Here is an 18,600-nt window from a genome sequence, read left to right as displayed (position 1 = left end):
GAATATTCACAAAAATTGACTATATATTAGGTCAAAAGGAAATGTCAGTTCCATAAAAGAGAAATATTACAAACAAAACTCTCTGATCACCATGTAATAAAACTAAAAATTAAAATCAAAATGAAAAACAAAACAAAAAGGGAGGATACCCATGCAGAGGCAAGGGAGACAGGTTGACTTGGGTGTCAGATCTTGAAAGGTGTGAGGAGGGCATCTGCCCGAAAGTGCAAAGGACAGACTGTTATGTACACTGGAACTGATCAAATAAATAAATATATTAAGAATAGTAGAAGCCAAAATTCTCCATGTTGGAGAAGGAAGTTGTAAATATGGAAAGAAAACTAGAATAAATCCTGTGCAAGTGAAGGTATCAGTGTAACTTCATGGAGATACTGTGTGTGTGCTTGTGTGTGTGTTTGTGTATAACATGCACACACAAAAATAAACATACACATACGTATAACTTACTACCAATGAAAATTTCTACATAAACGCTTGTATATACAAATACATATTCCCTAGCTCTATCCATGGACAGGTCCAATAACAATGTACACACTATGCATACAGATCTTATTTTTAAAATACCATTCTCCAAACCAGGGCTCTTTGAAGAAATGACTGTTGAAAGGCAAGATGAGCCCTGAGCATCCTGTGCCAAAAAGCAAGGACACCTATAAAGGATGATGGGGACACGTCAAAAGAACACAAAATGCAGCATGCAGAGATCCCAATGGCCAAATCCCGGGCAACTTAAACATCAAAATAAATAATGATAGCAACAAATTACAACCCACTGAGTAAAACAGTAAACAATTCTACACTGATACTAACATGTAAAATACTTACTAACTACAGAGAAAAAAGGTAACTTTACAATGGAAATGTCTGGCAGACACCAACTTAATCAAGTGAATAAATTATTACTATCAGTAATAAAACAAAATCCTGGGTCACCAAAACACAATGTCACTTCTGTGATGTTCCTCCCGAAGATGCCTAACTTAAATCAAATCATGAGGAACATGAGACAACTCCAAACTGAGAACCATTCTACAAAATAAGTGCTATAATTTTCAAAAGTGTCAAGGTCATGAACATTAAAGACTGCAAAACTGTTCCTCACTAAAATAGTCTAAAGAGACTTGACAACTAATTTACAACATGTGGTTTGAGCTGAATCCTTGTGCTATTAAGGTCATTAATGAGAAAATAGGTGAAACTTAAATGGGGGGGGGCTCTAAGGATTAGATGGGATTCATATATCAATGATAATTTCCTGATGTTGATAGCTATCCCATAGTTACATAGAAAAATGCCATGTTTGCACAAAATACACTGAAAGTGTTCTAGGGTGATGGGGCATCACTTTCGAAGCCCAACATGTAGATAAAGGGTATAACTTTTCTGTAAGTTTGAAATTATTTCAAAAAAAATATTTAGAAAACGATGATCATAAACTGAACTACCGTCTTCTTGACATATATTTTGTGCGTGGCATTTTATGTTCCTAATAGGATCTTCATAGTTCATTCGTCCATTGCCTCATTTATTTAATAACTATTTACTGAACATCTACTAAATGCCTTACTGTAAATAACAGTGGTCAGCAACAGATACTGTCCCTGATCTTGTGGAATATACAAACAATTTGCGGGGAGGGGCACATAGAGAGGAAAGGTATTAATCAGTCCCATACAAAAACAACATAAAACTGTGAAGAGCGCCCTAAAAGGAAAAAATTACAAGCAACATTTATCAAGGGGACTAAGACCGTCTGGGGAGTCAGGGAAGATTTCTTTAGTCAAGAAATAGCTCAACTTCCAAGTATGGAATTAACTAATGTGAGCAAGGTGGGAATGCTACAGAATTGACTCCAAAATGCTATTTTGTTGCCTGGTTCCACATATGTTCAATTTATATAAGAGAGTGGTTAAAAATCTTCATATATCTGGAAGATATGGGGGAGGAAGGGCAGGGGGAGAAAGAGGGAGCTTGTGACTAAAGCTCTAAGTTACTAAAACGCAAGACTGCCATCTAGTGGTAATTTGAGCAAACCCCTTTCAGGTAAGGGGGGGCCAAGAAGGGGGAGGGAGTGACGGATTACAACAGATATATCAGTAGTATATAGTGATATAAATTCTCATATACAAATTTACAAGTAAGATCATTCATTGTGAGAAAACTAAGAAAACTAATATTTAATAGAATCACCTAAAAATTCTCCAAGAAAAGGGCAACTTGTGAAACAAAAGAAACTATAATTCTGCTCTTTTTTGAGGGACACTGACAAAGAACAAGACCTCTATTGGGCACATCTGCTAGAAGAACCAACATTTAAATACTTCCCCAAGCAGCATGTCCCAATGGGGAAACATTTTTTTTTTACAATTTCCTAATTAGTATTATTTCCTGACTTCAATCATGCATGGCAATTAAATAAATTCTTCCAGCTGAAGATGCTTCCACTGCAAATATCTTCAGTCATCATTACATCCCTGAAGTGAATTCAATATGAATCTCATGACAATTAACATTAACTACATAGTTGGTTATCATTTCTTAAAATGTTGAATTCTAATTTACTAAAATATTGGTCCCTCCCTTCTTCTAACTCTATTGATGTTCAGACAAACCAAGATTTGCTGTATGTTGCATTACCCTAACAAATCTAATAGTAGAGTTCATTTGAAAATTACATCTACCTAACAACTCTTTCTACAGCTTCTACCAACCTCCTAGTTAAATACTTACAAGTATAGGAAAATAAAAGACTCACAACAGACAATTTCTTGTCAGAATCTGGGAGGAATCTCTACTAAACTTAAGACAGATGGAGCAGGACTGAAAGAAATCCAGTACAGAATATGCCTCACAATCTATTTTTATATATACATATTTTGGTTCCCCATAGCTAAAAGAAGTGTTGCACTACACCTTGTAGGCCCTTCAAGAATAACACATAAAGAAAATAAAGAACAGCAAAAATAGAAAACATTTAAAAAGTATCAATTATAAAAAGAATTTTAAATAGGTTAAAATCACATTTTAAAAGGCAAGGGTCGAACAAAATGCAACCTCTATTTACAAAAACAATCAGCAAAGATGTATCAAACAAATTCAAATCAATATAATATAAAAATACAATTCTGGGGCTTCCCTGGTGGTGCAGTGGTTGAGAGTCCGCCTGCCGATGCAGGAGACACGGGTTCGTGCCCTGGTCCGGGAAGATCCCACATGCCGCGGAGCGGCTGGGCCCGTGAGCCATGGCCGCTGAGCCTGCGCGTCTGGAGCCTGTGCTCCGCAGCGGGAGAGGCCACAACAGTGAGAGGCCCGCGTACCGCAAAAAAAAAAATACAATTCTGGGCAAAAGATACTTAATGGAATGAATGTGACTATTTTATACTGTTAATGGGTATACACAAAAGGAACAGGAAAAGTTATAAATGTCTATGTGCCAAATGATACGGCATTAAAATTGAAAAAAAATATGTATATATTTTAAATACCTCATTTTAAATGAGGTATTGACAGAAACATAATAGAAGTGAAAAACTGTTGGGTTTTCTTAAGCCTTGGGCAAGTAGACAAGATAAAAAATAAAAAGGATACAGAAAACTGAATGAACAAATTTATAACAATAAACTTAACAATGTATGTTAAATTATGTTGCCAACAAAGAATACATATTTTCCAAGAACCTGTGAACACTAAAACTGATCAGATATTAAGCCATAAAAATTATTTCAAATCATAAATTTCACATCTATGAACAAAACTGATTAAAATTTGAATGCAATGAGAAAAATTATAGCCAAAATAATTTAACCAACTAAAAATATAACAAACCCTTTTCTAAATAATTCTTGGGCCAAAAGGGATACCAAAACCAAACACAATTAGAAGCCATCTAGAAAATTACAAGGAGGTCTTAGTATCAAAATCTGGAGGGGAGGGGATACAAAATTAAGTTGTAATCGAGAACAAATCCAAAACCTAAACCCCTGCAGGAGACTTCCCAACATGGCAGAGTAGAAGGACCCTGAGCTCACCTCCTCTCAGGGGCACACCAAAATCACAACTATCTGCAGAACCACCTATGAAAAAGACTAGAACCTACCAGAAAAGACCTTCTACAACTAAAGATATAAAGAAGAACCACAACGAGACGGGTAGGAGGGGGAGAGTCATGGTATAGTCAAGACGCATGCCCCTCAGTGGGCAATCCACAAACAGGAGAATACAATTGCAGAGGTTCTCCCCAGGGAGCAAGGGGTCTAAGCCCCACATGAGGCTCCCTAGCCCAGGAGTCCTGTGCCAGGAAACAAGCCTTGAGAATGTTTGGCTTTGAAGGCTAGCAGGGCTTAAATTCAGGGGGGCTGGAGGGCTGTGGGAAACAGACTCTAAAGGACACACACAAAATCTCACACGTACCAGGGCCCAGGGAAAAAGAAGTCATTTGAAAGGAGCCTGGGTCAGACCTAACTGCTGATTTTGCGAAGTCTCCCAGAGAGGAAAGAGGCAACTGGAGCTCACCCTAAGGACACAGACGCTGGGGGCTGCCATCTTTGGGTGCTCGTTCTATCAGACACTGGTGCTGGCAAGTATCACCAGTGTGGAATCCTCCCTCTAGCTTATTAGCCCCAGGACCCCAGGACTCAACAGCCTGCAGTCACCAGTTCTGCGACACCTGAGGCCAAGCAACTAACTGGGCCAAGACATACCCCCACCCACCAATAGGCAGGCTGCCTTAAGAACCCCTGAACACAGCTGTGCCCACCAGAGGGCCCAGGACCTGGCCCCACACACCAGTGTGCAGGCACTAGATCTGGGACCCCCAGGGCCCTACACGCAGAGATTCCAAGACCCAACTCCACCTACCAGCAGGAAGCTGACGCTGGCCTCAGGACCAGCCTCACATACCACTGGACAAGCACCAGCCCCAGGACCCACTGGACCCAGCCCCTGCCCCAAAACAAGCCTGCCCTAGCCTCAAGGCCAGTCTCACCCACCAGTGGGCACTCACCAGCCCCAGGACAACCTCAGCCCTGAAACCTGCCAGGGAAGGACCCAACCCAACCACTAGCAGGCCAGCACCAGACCTGGGACAGTTGGGCCCTAGTCCCAGCAAGCCAAGACAAGTTTCAGGACACCTCAAACCCTGCAGCCAGCTGTATCAGGAGCCAGCCCCACCCTCCAGTGGTCTGACACCAGTTCTGGGATCCCTGGGCCCTCTAGCCAGACCCCAGGACCCAGCTCTGCTTGACAGTAAGGCCAAAACCAGCTCCAAGACCTGGCTTCAGCCACCAGTAAGTGAGCACTGGCCCCAGGATCTCCTGGACCCCAACTCTGTCCACCAGTGAGCCAGCACTAGCCCTAAGGCCCCCTGGGGTTCCACAGCCAGCCACCTCACAACCCAGCCCTACCAACCAGTGGCTGGCAGCCTCCACACAAGGCAGGGCTTGGCAACCAACCAGACCAGGGGCCAGCCACACCTACCAGTCCACCCACAGTGGTCAGCCCACCACAATAGAAGGACCCAAAAAGCCCATGTAGGAGGCACCACTAGAGCACACAGTTCTAGTGACCAGAGAGAAGTACACAGCTGGGGCGCATAGAACATCTCCTACTAAAAGGTACTTTTCTAAGGTCAGGAAACACAACCAACATACCAGATACATAAAAACAAAAATAGCAACTTAGGCAAAATAAGTTGACAGAGGAACACGTTTCAAACGAAGGAATAAGATAAAACCCTAAAAGAAGAACAAAATGAAGTAAGTATAGGCAATCTACCCAAGAAAGAGTTCAAGGTAATGACCATAAGGATGATGAAAGAACTCAGGAGAAGTACAGATGCACAGGGCAGGAAATTATAAGTTTTTAACAAAGAGTTGGAAAATATAAAGAACAACCAAACGGAGATGAAGAACACAATAAATGAAACAAAAATTACACTATAAGGAATCAATAGGAGACTAAATGATACACAGGAAAAGGATCAGCAACCTGGAAGACAAGAATAGTGGAAATCACTGACGCTGAACAGAAAAAATAAAAAGAAATGAGGACAGAGACCTCTGGGGCAACATCGAGCATACTAGGATTCACATTATAGGGGTCCAAAAAGGAAGAGACAAAGGAGAAAATAACACATTTGAAGAAATAACAGCTGAAAATTTCCCTAACCTGCGAAAGAATACAGAAAGCACAGAGAGTCCCAAACAGGATCAACCAAAAGAGGACCACACCAAGACACAATGTTATTAAAATGGCAAAAACATTTTAAAAGGAGAGAATATTAAAAGGAGCAAGGAAAAAGCACTAAGTTACATAAAAGGGAACTCCCATAAGACTATCAGCTGACTTTTCAGCAGAAACTCTGCAGGCCAGAAGGGAGTGGCATGATATATTTAAAATGATGAAAGGGAAAAACCTACAATCAAGAATATTCTACCTGGCAAGGCTCTCATTCTGATTTGATGGAGAGATCAAATGTTTTGCAGACAAGCAAAAGCTAAAAGAGTTCAGCACCAACAAACCAGCTTTACAAGAAACGTTAAAAGGACTTCTCTAAGTGAAAAAGAAAAGGCTACAACTAGGAACATGAAAATTATGAAAGGAAAAAGCTCATCAGTAAAGGCAAACATACAGTAAAGGTAGTAAAACAACATGTACAGAGCTAGTAGGAAGGTTAAAAGACAAAAGCAGTAAAATAAGCTATACCCACAATAAGCAGTTAAGGAATACACAAAACAAACAGATGTAAAATATATATGATATCGAAAATGGTAATTGTGAGGAGAGAAGAGTACAAATACATGGTTGTAACAATGCATTTGAAATTAAGAGATCAACAACCTAAAATAATCATGTATATAAATATAGATTGCTACATATAAACCTCATGGTAACAACAAAACAAAAATCTATAATAGATACAGACACAAAAGAAAAAGGAATCCAAACATAACACTAGAGATAGTCATCAAATCATAGGGGAAGAGAACAAAAAAAAAAAGACCTACAAAAACAACTCCAAAACAATTAACACAGTGGCAGTAAGTACATAAGTATCAATTATTACTTTAAATATAAATAGAATAAATGCTCTAATCAAAAGACAGACAGCAGCTGAATGGATGCAAAAACAAGACCTGTAATATATGCTGTCTACAAGAGACTCACTTCATATCCAAAGACACAAACAGATTGAAAGTGAGGGGATGGAAAAAGGTATTCCACACAAATGGAAATCAAAGGAAAGCCAGGGTAGCAATACCTATATGAGACAAAATAGATTTTAAAACAAAGACTGTGACAAGAGACAAAGAAGGATATCATATAATGATCAGGGGATCAATCCAAGAAGAAAATATAACAATTACAAATATATATGCACCCAACATAGGAGCACCTAAACACAAAGAGCAAATATTAACAGACATAAAGGGAGAAATCAACTATAACACAATATTAGTAGTGGATATTAACACCCACTTACATCAATGGACAGATCATCCAGACAGAAAATCAATAAGGTAACACTGCCCTTAAATGACACATTAGAGCAGATGGACTTAATAGATATATATAGAACACTCTGTCCAAAAGCAGCAGATAACACACTCTTTTCAAGTGCATATGGAACGTTCTACAGGATAGATCACATGCTAGGCCACAAAACAGGCCTCGGTAAATTTAAGAAAATTGAAATAATATCAAGCATCTTTTTTGACCACAATGCCATGAGACTACAAAAAAAAAAAAAACCTGCCAAAAAACACAAACACATGGAGGTTACACAATATGCTCCTAAACAACCAATGGATCACTGAAGGAAAAAAAAACCTGGAGACAAATGAAAACAAAAACACAGTAAATCCAAAATCTATACAATGCAACAAAAGCAGTTCTAAGAGGGAATTTTAAAGTGACACAGCTTACCTAAGGAAACAAGAAAAATCTCAAATAAACAACCTAACTTTAAACCAAAAAAAACCCAAAAAACAGAAACCTAACCTTACACCTAAAGGAAAAAGAACAAACAAAACCCAAAGTTAGTAGAAGGAAAGAAATCATAAAGATCAAGAATTAATAAAATAGAGACTAAAAAGAACAACAGAAAATATCAGTGAAACTAAAAGCTGGTTCTTTGAAAAAATAAACAAAATTGATAAACTTTTAGCCAGACTCATCGAGAAAAAAAGAGAGCTCAAATCAGTAAAAATCAGAAATAAAAAGGGAGAATTTATAAGCAACACCACAGAAATAAAAAGAATCATAAGAGATATGCCAGTAAAATGTACAAACTAGAAGAAATGGACAAATTCCTAGAAATGTACAATCTCCCAAGATTGAACCAAGAAGGAATAGAAAACATAAACAGAGCAATTACCCATAATGAAAGTGAATCAGTAATTTAAAAACTCCCAAAAAACAGAAGTCCTGGACCAGATAGCTTCACAGATGAATTCCACCAAACATTTAGAGAAGAGCTAACACCGATCCTTCTCAAACTATTCTAAAAAGTTGCTGAGGAAGGAATACTTCTGAAATCATTCTATGAGGCTAGCATCACCCTGACACCAAAATCAGACAAAGAGATTACAAAAAAAGAAAATTACAAGCTAATATCACTGATGAACATAGACTCAATAATCCTCAACAAAATATTAGCAAACTGAATCCAACAATATGTTAAAAGGAAACCGTATACCATTATCAAGTGGGATTTATTGCAGGGATGCAAGGATGGTTCAATATCCACAAATCAATCGATGTGATACACCACACTGACAAATTGAAGAATAAAAACAATATGATCATCTCTAAAGATGCAGAAAAAGCTTTTGACAAATTTCAACATCCACTTATGATAAAATCTCTACAGGAAGTGGGTACAGAGGGAACATATCTCAACATAATAAAGGCCATATATTATTAGCCCACAGCTAACATCATACTCAATGATGAAAAGCTGAAAGCATTTCCTCTAAGATCAGAAACAAGACAAGGATGCCCACTCTCCTTACTTTTATTCAATATAATATTAGAAGTCCTAGCCACAGCTTTCAGATAACAAAGAGTAATAAAAGGAATCCAAATTGGAAAACAGAAAGTAAAACTGTCATTGTTTGCAAATGACATGACATTATATAGAGAAAATCCTAAAGACGCCACCAAAAACCACTAGAACTCTTCAATGAATTCAGTAAAGTTGCAGGATTCAAAATTAATATATAGAAGTCTGTGGCATTTCTATACACTAACAACGAACTATCAGAAAGAGAAATTAAGGAAACAATTCCATGTACCAATGCATCAAAAAGAATAAAATACCTAGGAATAAACCTACCTAAGGAGGTAAAAGACCTGTACTCAAAAAACAAAAGGACACTGATGAAACTGAAGAAGACACAGATGGAGAGACACATCATGTTCATGGATTGGAAGAATCAGTATTGTTAAAATAACCATACTACCCAAGGCAATCTACAGATTTAATGCAATCCCTATCAAAATACCAATGGCATTGTTCACAGAACCAGGACAAATAAATTTAAAATTTGTATGGAAACATAAAAGACCCTAAATAGCCAAAACAATCTTGAAAGAGAAGAACAAGCTGGAGGCACCATGCTCCCTGACTTCACACTACACTACAAAGCTTCAGTAATCAAAACAGTATGGTAGTGGCACAAACATGGATACACAGATCAATGGAACAGACAAGGAGCCCCGAAATAAGCATGCACCCCAATGTTCATATTATTACAATAGCCAAGATATGGAAGCAACCTAACTGCCCATGAACAGATGAATGCAAAAAGAAGATGTGGTGTATACACACACACACACACACACACACACACACACACACAGAATACTACTCAGCCATAAAAAAGAATAAAATTTGCCATTTACAACAACATGGGTGGACTAGGAGGGTATTATGCTCAGTGAAATAAGCCAGACAGAGAAAGACAAATACTGTATTTTATCATGTATATGTGGAATATAAAAAATAAAACAAACTAGTGAACATAAAAAGAAACAGAATCACAGATATTGTGAACAAACAAACTAGGTTACCAGTGGGGAGAGGGGAGGTGGGAGGGGCAAAATAGGGGCAGGGGATTAAGAGGTACAAAGTACTATGTATAAAACAATTAAGCATCAAGGATATTGTACAACACAGGGAATAGAGCCAATATTTTTAATAACTATAAATGGATTATAATTTATAAAAATTTTGAATCACTATGCTGTACACCTAAAATTAATATTGTAAATCAACTATACCTCAATTAAAAAAATACCCTAAATGCTTGATCATCAAACAAAAATAAACTTAAATAAATTTAAGCAAATAAACTAGAAGTTAGAAAGAGAAAAAATATCAACCTGCAGGGAGGACAAGGGAGAAATTAATAAATTAAAAAAAAAAAACTTTTAAAGGAAATAATGAATAAAACTAAGAGCCAGGTTTTTAAAATAGTAAAATAAAACAAATTACGTTTTACGTGCACACACACACAAAAAGGAAAGCAAACAAGGGGACATGCAAGTACACATACTACAGATATCGCATACAACTCTCTGCTAGTGAATTCTGAAAATCTAAATGTCACCTGTGCAAGAAAAAATAAATAATCAAGACTGCCTCAGTAAAAAATAGAAAACTAGACTATATGGAGTCATATAAAACTGAAGAAGTTATCCAGAAGCTCCCTCTCCCCCCAAAAAGGGGCACAGAATCAGACTACTTTACAGGTGCATTATTTCCAAGTTTCATGAAAACATATAAATGCTATTTAAACTGCTCCAGAACACTGGGTAGGGAAATAAAAGCTGTTCATTTAAGTGTTCAATGTTAGCATTAGCCTGCTTCCAAAACTATAAAAAGATAGTCCTCCAGTCAGAAAATTGTCTTGTCTAACTTATGACCAATGATGTAAAAACCTTTAAACAAAATACTAACAAATGCAAAATATTTGTATTAAAGATTAACTCACAGGGCAAAACAGACTAATTTCTGAAACTCAAGGACGGTTTACTATTAGAAACATTATTAAATAATTATAACACAGCACATTAACAGCTCACAGCATTATATGGTCACACTGATAAATGCAAAAAGTGAAATAAAATATTTCTAATTTTAAAAATTCGGTAAAAATAGCAATTCTTTAGTATAAGAAAGAATATGTATCCCAAAACAAGCTGACATACATAACATAAATACTAGCAGGATTTCCCTGGTGGTCCAGCAGGTTAAGACTTCACGCTCCCAATGCAGGAGGCGCGGGTGCGATCCCTGGTCGGGGAACTAAGATCCCGCATGCCACGGGGCACCTCCACAAAAAAAAAAATACACACACACACACACACACACACACACACACAAACAGCACTCACATTAAATTCAAAATCAAACAAGGATGCCCAAAGTCTTTTAGTTTAAACAATCTCAAAGTTCCAGCCAAGCAATGAAACATATATGATATAACTAGGGATAAGGAGAAATTCTAGGGACCTACCAAGAAAATTCAAAATATCAACTGAGAAACTATGAGAACTAATAAGAAACTAAGGAGTCTAATTTTCAAGTAAACATATAAAAATCCTTAGCTTTCTTAATTATAAATAATAACAAGCTTGAAAATAGGGAGAAGTACTCTTTCACAACAGAAAAAAGAAATACATAAAATACTTAAGAATGAAGGTATACTTAAGAAATATATGGAACTTACAAAAAGAAAACTAAAAAATTTAGGTGAGGACATAAAAAAGTTGAGTAAACAAATACACCATGTTCGTAAGTGGCAAGATCGAATACAATATAAGAAATCCAATTTCTCCCACATTATAAGTTTAATGCAATGGAAATTTGGGGCACTTGATAAAATTACTCAGAATGATATTCAGAATAAACTATTCAGGAAAAATAAAGTTAGAAAAAGTTGTTAAACTGTTTCTGAAAAAGACTACAGGATGTTAAACTATATTATAAAGTCAAAATAATTTTAAAAACAAAATGGTTCTAGAACAACAATGATGTTACACAAGACTGAAAGGTCAGAATAATTAAAATCAAGTGGTGCTAGAGCAACACACAGCCCCCAAACAAATGCTGGTATATTGTGAAGGCCACAGCTTGCGAGAGTTGTGGTGTTTCAAACCAAAAGGGATACACAGTATGACTAACAGGTCAGAAAAATTCCACCCAAATTCAGAAAGTCAGAAATTATGAATAAGCAATTGTGTGATACCTTAAACCAGTTTCTAATCTGTTTTTTTCTAAACTGACCGTTTTCTGTAACAATTATAATAGGGCAACAATGTACAATGTCTTCTGAGTGATGTTCCCAATCCTGTTTTTACTAGTGGGTCAGGAATACAGTTGCAAATGAGTTACAAATGTCAACGTCTGACAACTCAATGAATTCATCAACAACAGTTTAAAATTCTTTTGAGAAAGAATTAGTTCAGCTAAAGCTGCTTAACTACAAACGATAGGATTACGTTAGATCCCAATTCACAGAATATACCAAAATAAATCCTGCATGGATGAAGTTAAATATAAACACTAAAATCATACTATCAAATGCACTTCAAAGAAGCTGAACGAATTCAACACTCCCACCAACACTGTAAGGACCCATTTTCCCTAGTCTTCACCAACATAAGTTCATTTCCTTTGAGAAATTCTACTTGGAGGAATTTATGGCAAAGCAATAATCAGAAACATACACACAAAAAAATAATTAAGGATATCTATTGCAACACAGCTCCTAATTTTGAAATGTTGAAAAAGACAAATTCTCGTCAATCTGTTATCATTTAAATAATTATTGTACATTACTCAACAGAATACTATACAAACATTAGTAATGATGTTGCTGAAAATATGTAATGGCACAGGGAAATGTTTTTACAATATGTTGTGTAGTTTAAAAATATAGTTTACAAATGAGTTTTCATATTGTGATCCCAAATCTATAAAAGGGTAAAATTTAATTTTAAAATTATGTGAATGTGAATAAGTTTAAGGATGGCTAACAAAATGCTAAACAGCGGGTTTTTTTCTTCTCTTTCCTTCTTAGAGATTCTTCTCTAAAGCGTATTTCCTTTACCAAATTCCCTAATTTGGACAGTGGATCCCATAAGATCCACTGTTCCTAATCAGAAAAAACAAAACAAAACAAAAAAAAAAACACATTTACAGCTGGCAGACAAAGAAATTCCACTTTTGTGAATATGTAACTAAATTATTATACACACAAATATTTAGTACAATGTTTATCTCAGTAGTATTTAAAATAGAAAATAATTAGAAACAACTTAAATTGTAATAGGTCCACTAAACATTGTAATCATTTCATGATAAAAGTCAAACCATAATGCTGTACACTTTAAAGTTATACAGTGCTGTAGGGTCGGTTATATCTCAATAAAACTGGAAGGAAAATAAAACAAGTCCAACAAAAGAATGTTTGGATAAATGAGTTACAGAACTTCCATTGGATGTCCATTAAACTCTGCTTCAGATGGATATTTAATAACCAGAAAAATACTGACAATATAAATATAATGGTTGGTTAAAATACACACTATGAAACTGCATAGGTTGTGAGCATTATTTTTTTAAATAAATACATAACTATATGTATGGAAAAATCACATACTGCATTATTTTAAAAGCTGGAAAGAAACAACAAATATTAAAATAAGTTTCTCGGGCTTCCCTGGTGGCACAATGGTTAAGAATCCGCCTGCCAACGCAGGGGACATGGGTTCCAGCCCTGATCCAGGAAGATCCCACATGCCGCAGAGCAACTGAGCCTGTGTGTCACAACTACTGAGCCTGCACTCTAGAGCCCACACAATAAGAAGCCCGTACACCACAACGAAGAGTAGCCCCTGCTCACTGCAACAAGACCCAATGCAGCCATAAATAAATAAATAAATAAAATTTATAAAAAATAAACAAATAAAATAAGTTTCTCTGGATGATGTACTGCTGATGGTTTTAATTTTCTTAACAACACTGTGTTTTCCAAATTCTCCACAAAGTGGGTTTGGAAAGGATGATATACATACAAAAATACCCAAAGGGCTGGAGAAACTTAAAAACTAAAGCAGCCATCTGTCTCATTGTTTTGATTTAGTTTTACAGAATTTTATTCATTTTAAATTTAAAATGACACTAAAGGAAAAAATTATCACACAGAAGTATAGTTTTTTTTTAATAGAGAAGCAGTGCTCCAAAATGTGTGCTTTTAAGTGTAAAAATTAAAATATTTTAATGAAGCTTAAAGTAGTAAGTACTATTTTATAAAAGTGAATAAATAAATACAGTTAGCAAAAATGCCATCTACCTATAGCACTGGTATTTGAAACCCTGGCTTTGGTATTCCAGTACAGCTATGTAAGATGTAACCATGAGAGGAAATCTGGTGAAGAGAACATGGAACCTTTCTGCAACTTCTATAATACTTTAACTTTTTAGGAATCTATTCAAAATAAACAGTTAAAAAGAGACTGCTTTATGTAATTATCTTCTGGATGAACAGACTTTATTAAAAACTTGATTTTAAGCAGCATACATAATAAATCTTTATAGCTGTATTCAAGTTGGATGAAATCAACCTCACTTATTACATTTGTTTGTTCATTTTGTTTTGCTTTGTTTTTTGCGGTACGCGGACCTCTCACTGCTGTGGCCACTCCTGTTGCAGAGCACAGGCTCCGGACGTGCAGGCTCAGCGGCCATGGCTCACAGGCCCAGCCACTCCGCGGCATGTGGGATCTTCCCAGACTGGGGCATGAACCCGTGTCCCCTGCATCAGCAGGCGGACTCTCAACCACTGCATCACCAGGGGAGCCCCACTTATTACATTTTAAAGGGCTTGCTTTTATAAGGGTAACTCTTTTCACCAACAAAGCAAAGCTTAGTTTATGTCAAATCTTGCATAAATATCTGAATTTTGAAAACTAGAAAAAACAAAAGAACACTGAAACTTTTAAAAAACATTAGTAATTTTTTAAAAACTTCTATCCTACAGTTACAATGCCTGCATGCCCTCTAAATTGGGAAAGAAAACTTTCTGTCTTACCATAATTAAATTGACTGTTGGACTTTTCACAGTTAATGATGTTGAACCTATAAGCAATGCTTGGTCGCATTCCACTGACTTCAAAGTAAAACCACTGATGATAATGATTACTATTTATATCTGAGTTCAGAATAAGGTCATATTCATTTCTGAAAACAGAAAATAAACAAATTTGATGAAAATTAGGAAAATAATCTGTGCACATACAAAATGGGAAAATTTTTAATGACTTACTTTCTAATTTGAATTACTTTGCGCAGATTCCCAGATTCAAATTTGGAGTTAAACTTCAAAATATCTCCTTCTTCTGGAGTGGTATAACTAAATGAAATTTTAAAGTAAGAATAATAAAATACGTTGCATTTAAACAACTGAGCAAAAAATAAAACTACACTACAGATTAAAAATACACCATTATTGCTGCCTCACCCTCCTCATTATTTTTAAACCAAAGAACAAAACCAACACAAGCAAAATACAAACTTTGGCTAATATTTATAGACAAAAAAATTATAATTACGAGTAGAGATTTGTTCCCACATTTATAGTCAGTGTTAATCACAAAAATTTTAGAAATAACTAAGAAGTTATGAATAAGGTAGATTTGTTTTTCATTTTTCAGAATATTATTTCAAACTCAGTCATTAGCTCTGACATAACTTTACCCTAACTCTCTAACAAAAATCTTTTTAAAATGTTTTATTTCTTCCAAATGAGACTACTGAAATATGAAACTTCCCCAAAATATCAGAATGTTGAGGGAGAGGGAAAACCCACATGCAGGCTGATTAAATTTCTTATTTGCTAAATAGTAGTCACCTTCATCATTTTTCATTTTCACTTATTTACTTATATTTAAACCATAAAATACAATGGTACCAGTGATAATCCTAAATTGGAAGTGATGTTAAAACATCAAGAATCACAAACAAATGGCTTCAAAGGTCAGGCAAGTAACTTAAAGGACTGAAGCAGATTGTAAGCAGTAAGAGACAAAAGAGAGAAGTGGGGACTGTGGAGAGGTAGGAAGCATATGTTCCTTCTAAAGGGGATGGTAATTTGTTGTCCTAAGGAAATGAAGGTTCAGTATTACAGGACAAAATTGCAGCATTCATGTGGTATCTCCACTCTCTTAAGTGGAGGTAGTTTCAGTTTTTAAAAACAAAGCATCAGTTTGTGACCTTTCCCTTATTAAACCCATTAAAAGCCCACCTAAGATCAAATAAAAGCTTGCGATATATTCAATTTAAGTAAATAAACACGATTTACATTACCATTACATCTCTGCTAGAAGATCAAAACGTAGTGAGGGTTAACTAGGTGGAAGTTAACTATATTTTTTTGTCCTTTAAAAGAACACTGAAATTTTACAGTAGGAATAAAACCAATAAAAGTAAAACAAACAAACAAAAAGCATACTTACTTTGGGTTATCTAAGTCATACACCACTCGATCTATTATATCACTCTGATGTATTAGCCTCTCAATATCTTGGGCAATTTTTGTCCTGAAATCATAAAAAAGAAGTTTGACCAAAATTCATTATTATCTCCCAAGTAAGTTTTGGATTAAAAAGTATAAAATGATAAAAATATTTCTTAAAATAAAAATGATCACTCCTCTACATATTTTGTGTACAAAAAAAGAATCAATTCATAACAAGACAAAAAACAGTATTTTAAAAGTCTGAGTTACAGAAAATAACTAGCTACAAGGCCAATAGTTTTCAAAAAAAAAAATCTTGAATGTCTATTATGCTTTTCTACATAGAAATTCTTAATCTAGCAGTTATGCAGTCAAGCATAATTTATTAATTTTTATTTTACAAAAAATAACTCATTATTTACAAAGCAGTATATCAAGAAATAAACCCAGTATCAAAGGATTGTGATATAAATCCTTGATTTAGAGTCAAGGTTGTAACTTTCAAAAGTCAAATTCTTTCTAAAGAAACAAACTTTTAAAAAGCTATTAATTATAATAATAACAAATCCAAAATTTATATCAACCAGATCCCCAACAATGAAAGAGATGGCACTTACGTACACACCATACCAAAAAATACAAGTGTTCAAGTATGGTGAATGACTAAATACATCCATTTGTCAAAATAATTTATTAAATCTTAAGGTTGATATCTACCACAAATGTGCAAACACTTAATACATACAAAAGTTTGGGGCTTTACTTAAGGAAAATGGTATTAAAAGGCTGATATAATAGCTCAGTTCTACAGCAATGTTCTGTAATGTAAAACAAGGTAAAAAAGCTCAACACCTACAGGGCCAGCAGGTGATGTACCTGAGGAGACCTGTGGAAAACTGGGGAACGCAGGCTCTGTCTAAAAACAACTGAATGTTGCCAGGTAGGAAACAGAGGTTAAGGATGTCATACCAATTTTCCGAGAACCAGCAGAAACTTGGATCTCTATGTGGGATCTCTCAAATGTTAAATGTTGGCATTCAGTTAAAAAACAAAAACCTCTGCAAGTGAAGCTAAAATCACGAGCAAGTTGAATATGGCCTACAGGCCACTGGTTTTCAACCTCTGACACTGCATTTTAGGAGATATAACTCCCCATTTATATTAAATTTAGATTAGACCTAAAACTAATACCTGAGGGAAATCTTGCCCTGCCCTCAGACCTCATTAATAAAGAGGACAATTAGCCTTTTATTCATACATTTGTGTTAAGCAGCACAGCTTTCATAAAAGATATCAATCCTTTGTTACTTTACCTCAGCTGCCTATTAAAATATATGGCTCTCTAGTCAAAACAAAACAATAAATATGTTCTAGGTACCCTTGGGGACTATAACCTCAAACTTATTGACATTCATCATCAAAGGCTTGGCTCAGAAGAAAATAATTTGTGTAAGGCGGTCTCAAAAATTTGCAGCCCATCAGTCTAGTAAATACTCAAAAGTTCACATGATATGTGGCCAACACCAAAACTGTACTTTTGTTAGGTTTCAACCAATACAGAACAACATTATGAGAAACAATTTAGTACACCTCATTGCTATATTTACTCAACCATCAGGATATTATGGGATATGTTGTTCATTACATAAGTATTCTCTGAGGACCCGTAGAAGATATTCTTCATGAGTATGGTATAACCACATATATATGATCACTATGTATGAATGCCTAACAGGACAGGCTCATGACGTAGACCAGGCTGACTCTTGGCTCTGTCATTTGCTAGCAGTGTTACCTTGGATAAGTTCCTCAAGAATCCTAAGTTTCAGCATAGTCTTCCATAAAACAGGAGAAATAATAGCAAATTCCTCATAGAGCTGTTATACCATTAAATGACATAATTTATAAGCATATACACACTGCATACAAAGTGCTTTTTACTTATTTCTGTGTCTGGCCCGTAAAAACCACCCAATATAAAAGTTTTCTGCTAGTGTTGCTCCTACTAATACTTCTATTATTTCCATTCCAGAAGTACATGAACCATTCTAAA

At 35.7% G+C, this 18,600-nt stretch overlaps 1 protein-coding gene across 5 annotated transcripts in view; it reads right to left on the bottom strand.

The window, feature by feature from the left end:
* AGTPBP1 (ATP/GTP binding carboxypeptidase 1) overlaps positions 1-18,600 on the bottom strand; it is a 170,615-nt gene that overhangs the window by 49,960 nt on the left and 102,055 nt on the right. For all 5 annotated transcript variants that reach the window (XR_003430280.1, XM_027094262.1, XM_027094259.1 and 2 more), the window contains exons 15-17: positions 16,546-16,629; positions 15,357-15,443; positions 15,123-15,271 (exon numbers count right to left, since the gene is read on the bottom strand). Coding sequence is in view for 4 of the 5 variants with exons in the window: in XM_027094262.1 (XP_026950063.1) it covers positions 15,123-15,271; positions 15,357-15,443; positions 16,546-16,629 (320 nt within the window). In the remaining variant the exon portion in view is untranslated. The remainder of the gene's footprint in view (positions 1-15,122; positions 15,272-15,356; positions 15,444-16,545; positions 16,630-18,600) is intronic.

This window comes from Aethalodelphis obliquidens, unplaced genomic scaffold, assembly GCF_003676395.1.
Source record: "Aethalodelphis obliquidens isolate GAN/ISIS:26980383/991018 unplaced genomic scaffold, ASM367639v1 scaffold88, whole genome shotgun sequence".
NCBI lineage: Eukaryota > Metazoa > Chordata > Mammalia > Artiodactyla > Delphinidae > Aethalodelphis > Aethalodelphis obliquidens.
Note: the sequence above shows the minus strand (reverse complement) of the source record. Positions and strands in the feature narration are given on the sequence as shown.